Source organism: Manis javanica, chromosome 6 (assembly GCF_040802235.1).
Source record: "Manis javanica isolate MJ-LG chromosome 6, MJ_LKY, whole genome shotgun sequence".
Lineage (NCBI taxonomy): Eukaryota > Metazoa > Chordata > Mammalia > Pholidota > Manidae > Manis > Manis javanica.
In genome coordinates, this window is record NC_133161.1 from 121414513 (window position 1) to 121434243 (window position 19731).

The following is a 19731-nucleotide window of genomic DNA, read 5'->3' on the forward strand; positions in this document are numbered from 1 at the left end:
CTTACTATCCTTATTTTACAGATGAAGCAAATAAAACACAGAGTTTAACAGTGTGTGCCAACATTATATAACTAGAAAGTGCAGAAATAAAGAAAAATTGCTAACATACTCATATTTGTTTACACAGAAAATCCAGAAGTTCTACAACACAACTATTAAAACCAATAAAGAGCTCTACATCTATGCTGGACATAGATTGCTATGTATATGTATCTATATATAAACTTAATAACTTTTCTATAAAGAAGTGTCAACCATTTAGAAAAAAGAGCAGTTTCTACAAATGAATTCTATTCAAAACTGCAATAAAAAGAGGGTGCCCAGAATAAAAGAAAAAGAAAGGTAGGTAAAATCTTCAAAGGGAGTTCAACTCTCCATCTAAGGAAAACTTTAATACTATCCCAGTCAAAAATCCCACAGGAGAGGAAGGGGAACTTAGTAAGCACATCCAATAAGAACACAGGGCCAAAGTAGGTAACACAATTTCAAAGGAGCCTAAGAATGGGGGCCTTACTCTACTAGATAGTTACAAGCCATAGCATATGTGAACTACACATGTATATAGTAAATGAGAATATATATTGTATGTTATAGTGCGTTATAGTATATTAGTACATAGGCACAAAGCTACAGTATTCAGAAAAGTGTGGTCATATGCAGGAGCAGGGAAACAGATTCTGGAACAGAACAGAGACCAAGAAGCATAACTGTTTTTATTCTGTTTCTATTCTACTTGTACTGATAGAAGAAAGGAGTAGAGCGAAATATTCCCATTTATGTCTCTCCCAATATCCCCATTGCTAAGAATGTCCAGAATACAGGGGAGGTGCTGAATTTTGCTGGGGAAGGAGGCTTATGGCATCCCCAGCTGTGTCTTATTATTAACTGGAAGCAAAGTCACCAGACCTCCCAAGCCTACAGAGAGGCTGACCCAGAGCCTTGGATGCCTCTGTCAGGCTCCTGCCTAATGCTGGGGCCTCAAGTCCACACAGCATGCACTTTTCCCCCATGCCATCTTTTATGCTGATTTTCCAGATCCTTCCCTGGGTAATGTTTTTACACAGCATTCTGTGTTTGAATTTTTTGAAAGCATCATACAATATATCTTTGTTGAACAAATGTGAAAGAATGAACATGTATGCATACTGCTTTTAAAGAGACTAAAACACAAGCACATCTATGCGGTTTCATATTTATACCTAAACATAGAAACAAATAATTCAGCTTATTAAAAAATATAAAGAAAAGCTCAAACCTTTCAACTACTTCTATGTCAAAGCAGAATCGTTTGTCAATTGAATCTGTCTTTCTTCGGATACAAGATTTTAATTTAAACATTTCTGGTGAGCTAGTAACAAGGCCATTCTGAAACAAGAAGGGGAGCACAGTGACATGATGACAAGGGGAATGGAAAAATATTAAATACACCACCTCAAGTTTTTGTACTAAAATGTTAGAGAACAGGTTATACGTAAGGTCATGTATAAAGGTCATAATCACATCCTATCCTATGAATGCAAAAGCTTTTTGCATAATGTCAACTGCTCAATTATAATATAAACCATTTACTAATAAAGTAATCACACATACACATACTTATTCAAATAATTCTGCAACATGCTTATCTAGGATTCTTCAACACTTACACATTTATTTGCAATATTAAATCACACTGTAATGTACATTCCTTAGGGCTTCAGACTTAGAAAACGTGTGAAATTAGAGTTACTGTAATGTCACAGTTAGATATACAGATTGCTTATCAGGATATACAACACTGTTGCTCTTGAATTAAAATGTCCTAGATTGCTAAGAGATTACACTACTACAATCATACATACATGACTGTTTTGCTGGTATCCAATTGCTACTCTGCTACTGAAACTCTTTGGACAAGATCCAACATAAGCTCAATTCTTAAGAACTATCTTCTATACCTGAGATGTCAGTCAATTTAAAGGGAACATTTACCTAATGTCTGGTTAATTCTATTGTCTTCCGTTGCAAATCTCAGATTTACTAGGAGAACTTCAGCTTGGTTCTATTTTATTAGCTCACTGGCTATCACATAAACTGACTTGCAGGCAGTACCTTTGCTTATGAAACCCCTAGAGTACAAACCACGTGTATTATCTCACTTAATAACTTCTCACGATGGCAGCAATCTAAGGTTCCTTTTTCTCTAGTATGTTCTTTTATGTCATATTGAACATAAGTGTGTCAGCTGATATATTTGGGTATGTGTCTCAGGTAGCTCACCATTCACTGCTGCCACAATCACTACCACAGATTAGCTGAGTGAGTCATTTCTACCATCTTCATTTTTTAATCAGTTGAAATAAGGATGGACTAAACAATCTTCGGGATAACTGCCAGCTCTAGAATCCTTAGACGGTACCAATTACCTAATTCACAAGCTTAGTCATTTGCAATTTTCATATCTTAACTCACAGAAAGATTATACACTACACACAGTAAACGTGCTGCATTCTGGAGCATTTCCTCAGGTAAAGTACACTTTGTTCTACACTGTTTACTAGTCATGTGAGACACCCAGTGACCAATTTAACTTTTGCAGCAAACGAGCATTGACTGATTTCTTTTGCAACACGTCACTGACCTGCATTTCAGTAAACAGTGCACAGTGCAGAAGAGGAAGCAGCAGGCAGGGGCAAAGGCAGCTTCCCACAGAGGCCATCTGGGGTAAAAAGGCAGAATCCTTGAGCTTGGTCCAGCCACTGACAGTCCCCACTGGGCTGCTGGCCAACAAAAGCATAGACAACTCGGCTGCCAGGGATGTGAGGTGACCCTCAGAAGCCTACCAAAGGATTCCAGTATTTAACTCAACTGCCTGTAAACATTCCATGTCCAAGGTAAAGAAAAATCCTGGCTCCTCTCTTTTTAAAATCATCAAGGTGAGAGAAAATCTTTTTGACTTCTCTGTTTTTAAGAATTGTGTATATGTTTATTAAAAAACAAGCACACGTGACTTTTTGTTTTACTTCCATTACTTAAATAACAAGCTCAGTTTAAAAACAAAAACGACTCACCATTTTCCCACTGGATTTCATTTCTGAAACACTCATTGTAAATGTTTTACTTCCCTTATCATAAGTACAATAATGTTTAGTCCATGTAAAACCAAGTGGTCCTAATGTAGGGAAACAAATGTTACAGAATGTTAATAATGATTTGTATCTAAGTTTGTACAGCATTCATTGCTATCATGCACACTGCAGGATTTCCACAGCCTATACTCATTGGATATTTACTGTGAGTGACACAGGCTAGGAGGGAGAGATAGCAGTATAGGGGAGCATGTCTTGGAATCAAATGACTTGGCTTTACTTGCAGCTCTGACTCTGTGTAAACTCAAGAGGTACTTTAGATGTGAACTTTACTTACCTCATCTATAAAAGTGTTATTGTTATATTCAATAGAGGTAGGAAGAATGAGCAATAATTTGAATTACTACAACTGGCCTCCTTACTTTTATCCATGTCCTCTATTCTTGAAACTGCTAGAAATTCCCTGCTAAAAATTCACCCAGGTCATTTTGCTCTTCTGTTCAAAACTGGCCAGTGGTTTTCCACATCACTCTAGATGAAAATCAAAGAGCCTATCCTATCCAAAAGGCCCCATATGATCTGGCTCCTCGTTATTCAGTCTCACCTCACATCTGACTACTTTCTTCCTCATGCACTCCAGCTGCACTGGCCCCTTTGCTGATCCTTGAATGCAGTGAATGCATTTGTCCCCAGGGCATTTGCACTTACTGTTCCCCAAGCCTCGACTATTTTTCCTTTAGGTATCTGCACAACTTGCACTGTCCTTCAGGTCTGTTCATAAATGTCACCTTCATACTATGGCCCTTCTTGCAGAGGTATCTAACATCTCTACACCGTCACCTTGATATTTCCTCTCTTCTTTACATTACTTTTCCCATAGCAGTTACTACTGTCTAAAATACGGTACATTTTACTAATTTATCCTATTTATTGTCTGTCTCTGCCACTATACTCTAAGGCGCTACAAGAGCAAGACCATATGATGTTCTGCTGACTAGTGTATTCTTAATCCTTAGAACAGGGCCAGGCATATAGTTGTTGCTCAATAAATACCTGAAAAATCAATGAAGGAATGAATCACTCATGTTTCTCTAGGGTTTTATTGACCTTGGAGTTATTTCCTCTTACCACTAATCTGAAAACAGTGAATTCAAATGGCTCCTTTTAAAATGAAAATTAAAAGAAAGATGTGTGTGTATAATGCTCACTTTCTTCCTTTTCACCATAAATACTGGGCAACCCTTTCCCACAGCACAGCACAGCACAGCACCATCCTGTATTCTCTTTAAGGCATTACATGCTGCCGCTTCACCAGAGTGCAGGGATGCATCATGAGTTCAATTTTTCCATGACCATGGTGGAAGACCTTCAGTTTTCCCACCAGGAAGCCAATTATCCTGTATCCTAATGACACAGGGGGGTCACTGGGTTAAAAATGGAACTTGTTTTCTCTAGATCTTCTCCATCTAGGGTCCCATCCTGCTTAACACCTAGAACTTTCTAGCATTGTGCCTAAGGACAATGACTTGGTTTCATAACGATATATACAAAAGCAAGAAATTGAAATGCAAAAATGTACCTCAAGAAAACTGTTTCATGAGCCATTTGAACTTTTATTTCCTATAATAATAGTGCCTTTAGTATCATATTTAGCTTTAATACTTAAGCCACTCCAGATTTTAAAATCAGGGAGTGCAGTTACATACTTTGCAATCACAAAGGATTATTGCAATTAACTTCATTCTGTTTTGGGACCATTTTACATTGTAATTCTTAATATTTGTTGATAATTCTGTTACATATGGTATAAAATACTTACAGGCATAGATCTGATTAGTGGAAAGTGGCTGGATGGAAATCCTTATAATGACTTTACTCTCAGGGAGCAATTTGTGAAGCAATATTAGCTATCCTTTTTAAATAGGATAAATAGTTGTCCTTTTCAAATAAAGCTGCTGCAATTACCTGATGACATTTCGGACCTAAGCTGTTTTTTCCCACCTCCATGTTAAGTTCAGTACCTCCTGCTCTTATGGTCAAGTTTGCTGCATCAACATGCTTTCTTTAAAGTTGCCTGGCACTAAGCCAGGACAGATGTTCTTACATAAGCAATTCTTAAGTCCCTAAAAAGATCTGGGAAAGTACAAATTTATTATAGCTCTAAACTGGCAAAATAAAACAACTTTAAATATCTTACCCAGTAATTATCTAAGGTTGCCAAATGATGTTTGCAGAATGGGAGAAAATTAACATTTATTAAGAACTTACTAAGTGCCAGCATTTTACCTAAGAACTTTGAAAGTCAGACATTATAATGAGCATTTTACATATAAGAAAATATTGTCTAAGAGCTGCAGATAATACTACTTTCTTTGTCAAGAAGGTATGTGATTAGAGTTGTTCTTTTTAGAGGAACAGCACTTCTCAAGAGTTGTTTAAAAGAATTAAATGAGATAAACATAAACTGCAGAGAACAGTAGGGGCACAAACCAAACCCAGGAGCATGACTTCACACCACTGCCAAACCTACAGACACTTTACACCTGTCACCTCTAAGTCTTGCAACATTATTACAAGACAGGTATAAATATATATATATATATATATATATATATTTTTTTTTTTATAAATGAGACTGAGCTCAGAAAGTTGTCTGCTTAGAATAACCCAGTTAACAGCTAGCAGCAATGGAATTTCAATATAATTCTGCCTGACTCGAGAACTCAGCCTCTTCCTGGGTAAACTGAAGTCTATTAGAAGGCAATTTAATGTATGCCAAGAACTGGGTAACATCAAAACCACATATCCAGATCAAGTGGAGCTCTGTGTCTACACTGCAATGATCTGCTACCACCCCATCCATCTCCAATTATCACTCATTTTACAGCTCTGATATTCACTTTTTGATATCAGTAGCTGCTAATCTGCATGAGTTCTTGTGCCTTCCACTACAGAATAAATATTCTAAAGTCATATTCTCAGCCTCATTTTCTGTTCCCAACAGAACTTATCCATTCAGTGACAGCAACAGCACAGCCAATGTCTTAGGGAAACTGGTCAGATTGTCTTATTATAGATGCTTTTCAAAAGATTCCAAGTGGAAAGGGTCTCTCATATAAAAAATAATTCCAGAAAACTACAAGACACTCTTAAGAGAAATTAAAGAGGACACTAACAAATGGAAACTCATCCATGCTCTTGGCTAGGAAGAATTAGTATTGTCAAAATGGCCATCATGCCCAAAGCAATCTACAGATTCAATGCAATCCCTATCAAAATACCAACAGCACTCTTCAACGAACTGGAACAAATAGTTCTAAAATTCATATGGAACCACCAAAGACCCTGAATAGCCAAAGCAATCCTGAGAAAGAAGAATAAAGTGGGGGGAGGGGCGGAATCTCGCTTCCCAACTTCAACCTCTACTACAAAGCCACAAATTAATCAAGACAATTTGATACTGGCACAAGAACAGAGCCACAGACCAGTGGAACAGAACAGAGACTCCAGACATTAACCCAAACATATATGGTCAATTAATATTCGATAAAGGAGCCATGGACATACAATGGGGAAATGACAGTCTCTTCAACAGATGGTGCTGGCAAAACTGGACAGCTACATGTAAGAGAATGAAACTGGATCACTGTCTAACCCCATACACAAAAGTAAATTCGAAATGGATCAAAGACCTGAATGTAAGTCATGAAACCATAAAACTCTTAGTAAAAAACATAGGCAAAAATCTCTTGGACATAAACACGAGTGACTTCTTCATGAACATATCTCCCCGGGCAAGGGAAACAAAAGCAAAAATGAACAAGTAGGACTATATCAAGCTGAAAAGCTTCTGTGCAGCAAAGGATACCACCAATAGAACAAAAATGCATCCTACAGTATGGCAGAATACATTCATAAATGACAGATCTGGTAAAGGGTTGACATCCAAAATATTTAAAGAGCTCACCCACCTCAACAAACAAAAAGCAAATAATCCAATTAAAAAATGGGCAGAGGAGTTGAACAGACAGTTCTCCAAAGAAGAAATTCAGATGGCCAACAGACACACTAAAAGATGCTCTGCATCACTGATCATCAGAGAAATGCAAATTAAAACCACAATGAGATATCACCTCACACCAGTAAGGATCACCACCATCCAAAAGACAAACAACAACAAACGTTGGCAAGGTTGTGGAGAAAGGGGAACCCTCTTACACTGCTGGTGGGAATGTAAATTAGTTCAACCATTGTGGAAAGCAGTATGGAGGTTTCTCAAAATGCTCAAAATAGAAATACCATTTGACCCGGGAATTCCACTTCTAGGAATTTACCCTAAGAATGCAGCACTCCAGTTTGAAAAAAACAGATGCACCCCTATGTTTATTGCAACACTATTTACAATAGCCAAGAAATGGAAGCAACCGAAGTGTCCATCAGTAGATGAATGGATAAAGAAGATGTGGTACATATACACAATGGAATATTATTCAGCCATAAGAAGAAAACAGATCCAACCATTTGCAAAAACATGGATGAAGCTAGAGGGTATTATGCTCAGTGAAATAAGCCAGGCGGAGAAGGACAAGTACCAAATGATTTCACTCATATGTGGAGTATAAAAACAAAAAAATAAAACTGAAGGAACTAAACAGCAGCAGAATCACAGAACACAAGAATGGACTAACAGTTACCAAAGGGAAAGGGACTGGGGAGGATGGGTGAAAAGGGAGAGATAAGAGGGGGAAGGGGAGAAATGGGACATTACAATTAGCATGTATAGTGCGTGGGGGACACGGGGAGGGCTGTGCAACACAGAGAAGACAAGTAGTGATTCTACAGCATCTTATTATCCTGATGGACAGTAACTGTGAAGGGGTCTGTGGAGGGGACTTGGTGGTGGGGGGAGTCTAGTACACATAATGTTCCTTATGTAATTGTAGATTAATGATACCAAAATAATAATAATAATAATAATTCCAAATGCAATAAATCCATTCATTTTTCTTATTAAATCTCTATGCAAGAAGGGAAGAGGGGAGTATGATGAATGGGAAAAGAAAGGAGGGAAGAGTTATACTGGGAATGACAGCACTTTTGAAGGTGATGAATATCAATACGTTCATTATGCTGACTGTAGTGATGGTTCACAGGTGCATCCATACGGCAAAACTTATCAGACAGTACATTGTGAATATGTGCAATTTATTGTATGTCAACCGTATCTGACTAAAGCTGCAAAAATAATACAGGCAGATCCAGAAAAAAACTGCGATGAAAGTGTCTTAGGAGAAGGCAGGCAATATCAAAAGGAAAGATGCTAAGAAGAGGGGAAGAGACCAACTCTAAGCGCCTCGAAGGCTCCATTGCTGAGGGGCCATCACAGGAGGGGTACCACCAGGCAGACCTTGTAAAAGGATCAGCTGGAAGCTCTGAAGAGGATGGGTGAGAGGTTAGCAAGCCCAGAGGCTGAGTGGGAGCAGCTGGGAGGCCACTGCAAGAACGTGGAGACAGCGAAGGTGTGGGTTTCAATGGTTATCAAAGAGATAAAATGGACAGACTTGGCCCCAGTTTATGAGGACATACTGGAGTTAAGCATTAACCTCAGGTTTTGAAGCCTAGGAGGGTGGGTAGTGTCATTGCAAGAGACAGGAAATTTCAGAGGAAAGGTAGTGCACAAAGGGCTTTATGATCAGCTCAGACTGACCCAGAGGAGAATCAGATACCTTAGACCAAAAGAGCAGTATCAGATGGGTGCATGGAACACTGCATTTTGTTCATCCATGTCGCCCCCAAATTATTAAAGGGCCTGTGCTTCTGGTTTGACCCGAATGTCCAACAGCTGGGGGATGACTAAGCAAACCATGGCAGCATCCAATGGATGGATTACCAAGTAGCTACTGAATATATTTCAAGATTACGTACAAAAGAATTTTACTAAGTAATCCAAAACTCTTTGTTTAGAACAAAATACTGTATACTCGCAGGATTTTAGCAACTGTGTAACACTGGGAAAAGAACTCAAGAAAAAAATGATTAGCCACAATGAATAAAAAAATCTTTTGGCAAGAGGAATACACCACTATCACGTGCACCTTTGAACAGGCCTCTCTATCAAGGACTTTTTCTGCTCAGCAAAATCTTTTGATACAAAATGAGTTCCTTTCAGCGTGGCCTCACCCTGAGGTTGTTGAGTCTGACATAGTTATTCAAAATAAGCATTCAAAATTTCATTAGTGCCATGAGTTAAATCCATGGATCCTGTATAGAACCAATGAATTTTTTTTCATGAAATTATGGTGGAAGCTATTATATGCTTTAGTAACAGGGTAGCTCAGCAGGTGATTAGATTTATACTTTTCACATCTAAAAACAGCCAGTTGGTCAAGGTAGATAGTTATGAGAAAAATCTCTGAATCCGGATCTCCTGAGCCAGCAGCCCTCTACCATCTGATTCATGTCGTCCTAAGTGTCGTCTGAGTCTGTTGGAGCAAAGTGGTTTTTGCTTATATAATGTTATCCTGCAAAAGAGCCTCACCTCACCATGTTAATTATAAACTATATTGGTATTTTAGTGGTTATACTGCATTACGTCAAAAATTTTCAAGCCAACTCAGTATCTCCAGTTTCACCAACCCAAATATTTTGACTATAGTATCTTACTAACCAAAACAGTTTCATTTATCTATTATCTACTGACATGGAGACCTAAGAGTAGTACTACTCCATGCGGTTTACGAGTTCCTCTATAGGAGAAAAGTACAGAAAATGAGAATGAGCATTTTAAAATGTTCCTGGCAATTTTACATTACTGCAAAATTCAAACATGATTTTGTGTTTTACAAAGGCATTGCTCTTTGATATGCTGGAAGTAAAAACAACCGTTTCTTTGCCACAAACACAGTGAGAATGGTGCTTTAGGGCATACCTGGTTTAAAATTGAGTTAATTTAGTCAGACTGGTTCTACTTTCAAGACAAGTATCATGCAGAAAGAACCCTAGGTATACAAGTTTGAGGGGCTTTTATTAATTTTTGTGAGAAAAACTTCCTTAGTGTGAGGCAATTATACTAATGCTCTGCTGGGTCTGATGCTTATTTCCTCGCCTCAGGAAGTAAGAGTGTCAATCTGATGTTAAATAATTGCCATTTTACTCTTGAAAACTGATGGAGCACAGAATTAAAGGAAATAATGCTGCTGGAGGAGAAAACTATTATAGTCCCCAGGATGATTCATTCTGCTTAAAGCTTTGATTTTCATTTTCCCATGAAAATTGAAATTAAGATTAGACATCACAATTACATTCTAAACTGAACTCATGTTACCTTGTCAGTAAAGGATGTTAAGTTCCAGGTTCATTAATATACCAACTTGGAGATCCTAATGGCAAAATGCAGAAAAACTTTCTTATTTGGGCAGTGGTAGTCGGAAAGCAGACTAAACACGATAAAGTTGTAGGGGCTTTCAGACTCCGCACTTGAAGGAAAAAAGACTAACCTATCAAATCTCATAGAATCACAGTGTTAATCCTAAGTGATACCAAGTTTTGTCGTTTTGACTCACGTTTCTCCTGGACATAAAGATAGCCTTCCATCGTCCACTGGCTAGGCGGTCTGTAGTCCTCGTTGGCAGATTTCATCCTTTGCATCAACCGCTCCACCTCTTGTCGAGTACTTTCAAAATTATTCCTTGTCTTAAGTAAACAGAAATAATTTCATTCATTTTTCTTCCTACCAGTTTTGAGGAACCTCCAGCTTAAAGTTTCAAAATGGCAACTAGTGCAAAGGATAACCTTGATTTTTTCAGCACTGTTAACCTTATCCATGACCCTCTATGTTGACTTCTATGATCTGATTTTCAGTTGCTTTAGTGAATCTTTAAATAACTTTCTGCATGTTTGTGTGTGTGTGTGTGTTCTTGCTTCCTATTTTCCACTTTGATTTTATGACTCAGAAGGCAAATTACAGCATTTAAAAATAAGTAATATTTATTAAATAGAGTTTTATATTCACTAATACCTAAGGTAAAAAAGCAGGTACATAGGAATCTTGCCTTTCTTTGGGGGGATAAAAACAAATTCAATTCGCACACTTTTGACATATGTGGCACTTAACAAGAAAAAGTTCATCACCGTCAGTCCAAACACTGTTTTGAAGAAGCTTCACTTGGTTTCTAGACAGCCTAACATCAGTAACAAGCAGTTAGTGTATAAATTCATTTGTAACAATGAATAGGTTTTGAAGTCCTCACTTCTTCTATTGTAAGAAATAGTTTACTCATATCACAGCAAATTTATTTAAGGTAAGACATAGAAAGCATATGGCTTTTCTTCATGAAAATCTCTTTTGCATTCTGGCCACATTATTTCAACAATATACATTTGGAAAAATTAAAATCATCACCACCTAACTCTAAGACTTTGTTATGGCCCATAATAAAAGAACCGAATATCAAGTAAGTTAAGAAAAGTTTCTTAATTGCCACCTTTGCTAATTTTCTCTTCTAAATGTAGGAATCAGTTTTTTTTCTAATTCCTTACCCTTTCCTGTTCTTGAATCCAGGAAGGTTAATATAACTGCAATTAATATGGAAATAAATCACAATACTTTGAATTTATAGTTTTCCCTATTAATGTTTACTGAAAAAGCCAAAATGCATTCTATATTGAAAAACAATGTTATGAATTGCATATGAATTTGATCCTGCTAGAAAATCTAGGTTAAATAAAAAGGCACAACTCAAAACGTAAGTGAAATAAATATGATCACCTATTTCTCATGGGACACTCCAACTCCATAGTTCTATCTACTGAACATCTCCACAATGACAAGAACCAGATAAAAAGTGAAAGACAAGCTTTTTATAGAAAATTAAGTGAAAGCTTATAAATTATTTTGGATATAGAATATTACACAGTTAGGGATTCAGAAATCACTTCATTTATACAAACCCTCAATAACTAGGACTTCATTTGTAAGGTTTGATAAGGCAGAAATTGATTGGCTAAGTTTTTGTGTTTTTCATGTAAGCAGTGTTCAGCATCTGTCAATTAGAATTTATACAACTATGCAATCAGATATTAAAAGGATGAGACAACTTTACAAAATAAAACCTGACAGAAACAGATATTTGTAATTCTTAATTAAGATTTAAAACAGTTATTATGAATGCTTAAAAACCACATTCAAACTTATTAGAAAATAGATACATGTAATTTCAGAGAGGGAAGTGACAGAGCACTAAAGCACAGCATCTTCATTTTGCAAATATGGAAATGTCACCCTCTTAGAAAATAAGACTTGCTCAAGTCACCCAGTAAAACAAGAAGAACACTGGATAAAGGCAAAGTTTCTGACTTTTCCAGTGTCTGCACCTCAGTAATATTTATTTTTTATGAAATTTGCTAGAATAAATTTACCTAATATAAGACTAGATCTTTCCTGGTATACTTTCAAAGAGTAACTGGGAAAAAAATTAATAAGTGTATAAAAATAATTAAATAAAAAATTAATTTATTAAATTTTAAAGCTTTTCTAAGTTAGTGAGGTTTTACTCTATTTGATAAGCTTTTGAAAGACTCCACAGTTTGGCACAATTATAACATAGCTGCACTGTGACCATCTGATCAACTAAGGAGAAGCGGTGAGGATAGGTATAGTCTTACATTCTGCAAGTTGAACTGCAGCTGTTGCTTATATGGTGCAAATTCCTGGGCGAGTTCATATCCCTCGTGGTAAAAAGTAAATAAACCCTGAAGGAATGACAAAAGCTGCAAAAATAAAGAGATAAAAGAGAAACCATGAAAATGTGCTTTCAAAAAAGATGATCATCAAATCAATAAATTGGGGAAATTATATCTCATTCTAATTCCTCAAGCTGATATATTTTCAACCCCTTTGTTTGACAAAGCAGGACCTAGAATTGTGGGTCTGAAACAAACTACAAAAGCTATTTTTTTATTCCTTTTTGATAAACAGTGACATGGGTAGTTGTCATTTAACTACTCTACTATTTAAATGCATTGAAGAAATATCCAGAAGAGAACATTAATGGAGATAAAGACCAAAATGACATACATTCTATCCCAGAGGAGCTTATAATCTAAACAGGGAGAAAAAACATGTGCAGATGTGAGGTAAACTAAACCAGTAAATTAGAGAGGTAAAAATATCCAAGGGAAGGAAGAATTTGGACAGAGGAAATTAAGAAAAGTATCACAAGGTGGCAGTACTGATTTGGGTTTGGTATAACTTCCATTTTAGCAAGTAGTGGAAAGAACTCAAATCAGAGGGAACAGCTGAGCAGAAACTTGAAGCTAAAAACAGATCTTTCATATAAGAACAAAATATTCTTTAGAAAACCACAATTTCTATGATCCTAGCCTTCTAATTCCAAATTCACATATACTTATTTGCTACGTGCTTTGGAGAGCACAGTTGTTTATATGGACTAAGTTATACCTGAAAAACTAATTATTTGTTTCATTTAATTCACTGGGATTTTATTCCAGAAACTTGTCCACCAGTTTGATTTCCTCCACAACTTTTTCCTACAATGAAATTAGAAAATATTTTTGGGAAGTAGCTGTTTTTTCTAATTCAAATAGCATGATGTCTGTAAGCTACTATTTTAAATTAAGGAAAAAACACCGTTTGAAATCATTTTCATATGTGATTAACATCCCATCACTTCCCCAGTCTGGGAAGCAGGGGGATTCAGCTAAGTATCAAGTGGTGTGTGAAGTAAGGTTTTCAACAAATACTGGTTTATCTTTTTGTTCAACAGTTCCTGATAACATGTCAAAATGTATTGTTTGCCAATTTTAGAATTATTTTATACTGTCAACTTTACATCAACTGGTAATTATTATCAAAACCAAATATTCAATAGATTATCCTTTACTAAAATGATGCTACAAGATATTTTGTTAAATTATCCAATAATTTTAAATATATACATTGTACATTATGCCTAATTGAAATGAACTGTATCTTAAAATAGGTTTAAAAAATACCTTTAAGTGGGATGTGGTTATGTACCGTTAGAGGTTTTCAGAGACAAAATGAGAAAAAATCTCTCAAGTAAATGGACTATACTAGTCTTATAAATATCCAAATAGTTTATGAATTTGTTAGGTTAATTGTTTCATGTTTTAATATCTATAATTAGTTCATAATTAAACTGTCTTATGAAATGGTTACTACATAAGGAAGATGCTGTACTATTATTCTAAGTACAGAGCCCTGAATTAAACTTATAAAGAAGATACTTTAAGAATATATGTAGTAAGTCTTTCTATAAAACACCCAATTCTCCAAGACTGATCTATGTAAACAAACACACTGGCATCTTCTAGCAGAATTCAGATTCACTTAGTAGCAGACAAATACGTTTTAATCTCACGATGCATGTGGAGCACGCCCTAGGGAAAGTACAATTCTTTGGGAGGAAATTATACAGAAAATTCATATACAAAGAACCACCTACTTATTCCTTGTATTCCACATTTACTTTGGAAACAGCTTTTGGAAAAGTTTAATGAAATAACTGCCTCTAGATGGTAGCAAGGTTAATCAGTTTTTCATTTGAAATATATACTAATTCATTTTATCCCCAATAAACTCCATGATGCTAAATTAAGGGAACTTAAAAAGACAGCCTGAATATCCTTAAGAATTGCATTTCCCATGTATTACTTCCTCTGTTCAATCTGCCTGAGTGGGTGGAGTGGTAAGGAAAATACTATGTCCCAGCTCATCTTAAAGTAAGCCTGACCTTTAAAATAATAACAACTGAAAACTACGAAATAGACATATTAGGTTTTAATAAAGTCACTTTTAATCATAAAGAAAAACTTATATAGCACTTTATTATCCCCATGGGTTTAAAATCAAATTACTATTTGTCACTCTAGTAACCTGACAAAATGTAAAAATTGATACTACATTTATGGACAATCATTTAGCAAAACCCATTATAACTCAGCAAAGGAACAAATTATTCATCATTTTCCGACCCATTAATCATCAGGTTTCAAGTCTTAAGGGTCCAGGTTACCAGGGATACTGTGAGTGGCAGAGCAAAAGTGAGGAAAGGGGTTAAGGCTAGCACGGGAGTAAAATGAAGAAATCCAAGCAATTGATGCATAATTCCAGATGACTGTTTCCCAAACTGAGCCTAACTGGGATGTAATAGCTCTTATAATGATGTGAGTCATTTCTTATCTCCTAAGAAATTAATCACTGAAAAAATTTTTAAGGAATCTACTTAAAAAGAAAAAGAAAAAGAAAAAGAAACTACTAGAACTAATAAACGAGTTCAGCAAGGTTGCAGGATACAAGACCAACATACAAAAATCAACTATATTTTATACATTTGCAATGAACAATCTGAAAACGAAATAAAAAATGATTCCCTTACAATGGCTTCAAAAAGAATGAAATACTTTGGAATAAAATTTTAAAAACACAAAATGTATAATTTGTAAGTATAAAACACTGTTTAAAGATATTAAAGAAGGTTTAAATGAAAGGAAAACATTTCATGTTCATGGATTGGAGGACTTAATATTGCTAAGATGGCAATATTTCCCAAATGATGTGCAGACTCAGTGCAATCCCTATCAAAGAGCTCAGCTGACTTTTTTATAATTGACAAGCTGATGCTAAAGTGCACATGGAATTTCAAGAGACCCTCAATACAATCTTAACAAAGTAGACTCACATTTCTCAATTTCAAAGCTTAATATAGAGTCATAGTAATCAATGCAGTGTCAACTGGTACAGGGATAGGCACATAAGTCAATGGAAGAGAACCAAGAGTCTGGAAATAAACCTATGGCCAACTTATCTTCATTAAGAAGGCCAAGACCTGTACAGAATAGTTGCTTCAACAAATGATTCTTGGACCACTGGATAGCCACATGCAAAAGAATGAAGTTGGATTCCTACTTCACATCAACACAAAAATTAACTGAAGATGGGTGAATTGTATGGTTATGTGAATTACATCCCAATAAAGACTGATTTTAAGAAAATAAAAACAAACACTTCTCATATACACAGAGCACCATAATGAACTAAAAGAAATCAAAACCTTATATAGACCTCCACATCCGGCCACAGAAACCTCTAAGAAGAATGGAAAAGTAGGTCAAAGGCAAAATATCAATTTTCATCCTGTACAACTGCTCTATCTGTGAATTAAACCTGTAGTTCTTTGTTATTCCTTACTTGGAGGAAGCTTATAAATATCTTAGAGAATAGCCTTAAAATGACTGAAGAGAAAAAAAAAGTCTAGTGCATAGATGTTTAGAGTAGTTTATTGAATGGAAATGAAAGAGAATTAAAATCTAACCAAATAAATGAGAAAATTGAAGGAAGAGCCAAGGATGGAAAGTGGCCAGTGAGCTGCAGCCTGGGGCAACAACTTTGAAAAGAGAGTGATGAGAAGAAGATGCAGAACGAATGAATGACTGACAGATATGTTTGCAGATTCAATTCATTTGAAGAAGCAAAACTTACTGAGGTCATGGCTATACAGATTGCCTCAGCAGTGAAGAATCATTGGAGTTCCCGAAGGTGACTTTCTAGGATTCCAAGGGGATGGGATGCAGATGAAGAGGCCAGAGGTAAACTTTGGTGGTAAAGCAACAGGAGCAACAAAGAATAGTTAGCTTATCTTTCAACTCAACAGAAAAGAAGGTAAAGTAGCCATCAAGATGATTAAAGTCCAGCAGAAGCTATATTTCAATCAGGCCTTTACATGACTGATTTCTAAAGTGAACTACAAGGGAATGAGCCAACCAAACAAATAGGATATGATTTTCTCACTTTTCCAAAATTCTATTCACTAACTGCTATTGCAAATTACAGATTTTCAATACAGCACCTAAAGTAAATCCTGGAACAATACAGATTTTAAGATACACGAGGAGAGCTTTATCCTTTTATTTTCATAGAATGATTGCCTCTGGTTCTCATCAGGATAGAAATTTAACCTTTAGCCCGACCCTACAAGAGTTTTGAAAAAAATGGTGCTGTCTTATTGGCTCACTTTAATTTACCCTAAATTAAATTTCATATATTAAATGTAACCAATCATATTGAAAAGAACACAAAGAGGTTTAACTTTCGGAACTCACAGGTCTATCTGACTTTTTAAAATTGGAGTGTAGCTCTTGGGCAGTCTTGAAATTATTCCAACTTTTTTAGAGAACCCAAAAAAGTATTTTATAGGATACTTCATGATATAATGAGCTAAAGCATATTAAGCAAACCAAGTAAAATTTTATTCAGCAAACAATTTAAAATTAAATTTAACAGACTAAGGGAAGAGTACTAAAAGAGTATGTTTTAGTTGATATTATACAATGTTTTATCTACATTTTCCTTATTTTTTAAAAAATGCAAAAAGACTAAAATGAAGTCTGAAAAGAATAATATGAAAATGCTCCTACAGAAATTAGATGTATATTTAGAAACATGTTAAAATTAAAAACATGCTTTTTGTAAAAGTATCTGGCTCTGAAGACACACTAATAAATGATGTGTTAATACTGTTTTCCTGTCTAGTGACAACAGCCCACATAAGAGTTCACACTAACTGTACCTTGCTGATGCTAACGCCACAGCGGGCACTTGCTCTGCACATCGCCTGCATTGGTTGAACCTGACCACAATCCTGAGAACTGCATACAGTTTTTGCCCCAAATTCTGAGACCTGAGCCTCACAGAAGTTGAAAAATGTATCAAATCTGCACAGCTATATAATTGGAGCCAAATTCCATTTTGTTGCCACTCAGTCATTATACATCTCTGTCTCAAAATGGAAAGTGGTCAATCAACTGTGGCCTAGGGAGAGAACTTTTCAAATAGGATAATGAAAAAGCATGGAGGAAGCAATGAATGAGTGGACAGGTATGTGGACTGATTCAATGTCCTTCACCAAAGTAAAGGTCAACCTCTTATTTTCTTCTCCTAACTTTAAGGAATTAAAATAACTTTACAGCACAATTTTCTATGGTCATCTATTTTACTCGGTCAGATCACACAGTTAAGAGAACTAATTTTTGTAACCAAGCAGCCATTTAGCCAGTCAGTGGTGCTACATATACGGGGACTTCAGATATGGGTTCAGCATTCCTGGCTCTCCCTGTTAGGTTTGTGACCTCAGACAACCAAAATCTTTTTGTGACTTAACTTCCTCATCTGGAAAGATAACAATTACATAATAATAAAGCCATTCTGGGGCTCCTGTGACATAACACTGAGAAAACACATAGCAGATAATATTGCTTGTACAACATTAGTTTCAACCAAATATGCTCACAGGAGGCGATCAAAACATACACTGACTGCAGTTGAGTGAACCATATGGGAGTTAAGTCATAAAAAAGATTCTTTTGATTTTCTGAGCCACAAGCTTCCATATACATAATATGCTCCCAATACACTTGGGTTCAGCTCTCTTATACAAGCTGTTCATGTCCAGCATACTTCTCACAACTTTTCTCCCAATCCCTCAAAATTATCATAAGCTCTGACCAACTTTGAGAAGTACAGAGATCTTGCAATCAAGAGTTAGAAGACATGTGTTTCCCTCTCTGTTCTCTTTCCCACCATTATAGGCCTACTATGAATCTGAAAGAATGAAATCTAGCATTGTTCGGCAGAAACACAATGTGAACCACAAATGCAAACCAATGTGAAATTTAAAATTTTCTAGTAGTCACATTAAAACAAAACTTATACCATGTGAAATTAGTTTATTTATCATGATATATACAAAATAATATCATTTGGCATGTATTCAATATAAAAGGTTTTAGTGAGATATTTTACATGCTGCTGTGATGAGTCTTTGAAATCCAGTGTGTATTTCACAATTACAGCCCATCTTAGTCTCAACTATCACTTCAAGTGCTTGATAGGCATGCATGCTAATTGCTACCACACTGGATTGCACAGGTCTAGAGAGCACCAGTCAACTACAATCTCTGTCTAGATAAGATGTGACAAATGGAAAAAAAGGGGCCATTAAAATTACATAGATAATGGGGAACTGAGTTTAAAAATCTGGCTCTCTGTATACTTTTTAACAACATAGCTTATTTATAAAAATAAATTATAAATCTTCCTTATTTTTCTTTGTATTAGATCTAACTTTTTCTTGGAATAATGACACTGTAGGAGTATTTATTCTACTCCTAATACCATCTGAATATTCTGTAGAAGTTTTATCCCAAGTAGAAGAATCTTGACATTAATTGAAGCAATGTAAAATTATCTCAAATATATCAATATTCTCATTTTATGATATTTAATGCCAGCCATCCCATATTTATATTTTCCACTTGATATAATCTGTTGAGATAGGTACCATCCGTAGGGCATTTTGCTTTACTCTAATGTTTACTTGTTAAAAAAAAATCTATGCTAGAACTAGAAGAGACTGCTAGATTTCTGTAATGTTAAACAATAATGCCACAGGAATTGGATTTCTGCCGAATAATCTGTCCTCAATTGTTTGTATGTTTATAGCTCCTGGGGGCTTTGTTCTTCAAATTTTAAAAACTATTTCCTCCAAATTAATTTGTAAATGCACAACCTAAAGAGCAACATGTCCCACATTTCATGCTCCCATTTGTATTGTTCTCATTAGTG

At 35.7% G+C, this 19731-nt stretch overlaps 1 protein-coding gene across 3 annotated transcripts in view; it reads right to left on the bottom strand.

Moving 5' to 3' along the window:
* The window catches only part of ARHGAP42 (Rho GTPase activating protein 42), a 259498-nt gene that overhangs the window by 40704 nt on the left and 199063 nt on the right, over positions 1–19731 (bottom strand). For all 3 annotated transcript variants that reach the window (XM_073239416.1, XM_037025624.2, XM_073239417.1), the window contains 4 exons: positions 12732–12836; positions 10631–10760; positions 3051–3151; positions 1256–1365 (listed from right to left, as the gene is read on the bottom strand). In XM_073239416.1, coding sequence (XP_073095517.1) covers positions 1256–1365; positions 3051–3151; positions 10631–10760; positions 12732–12836 — 446 coding nt within the window. The remainder of the gene's footprint in view (positions 1–1255; positions 1366–3050; positions 3152–10630; positions 10761–12731; positions 12837–19731) is intronic.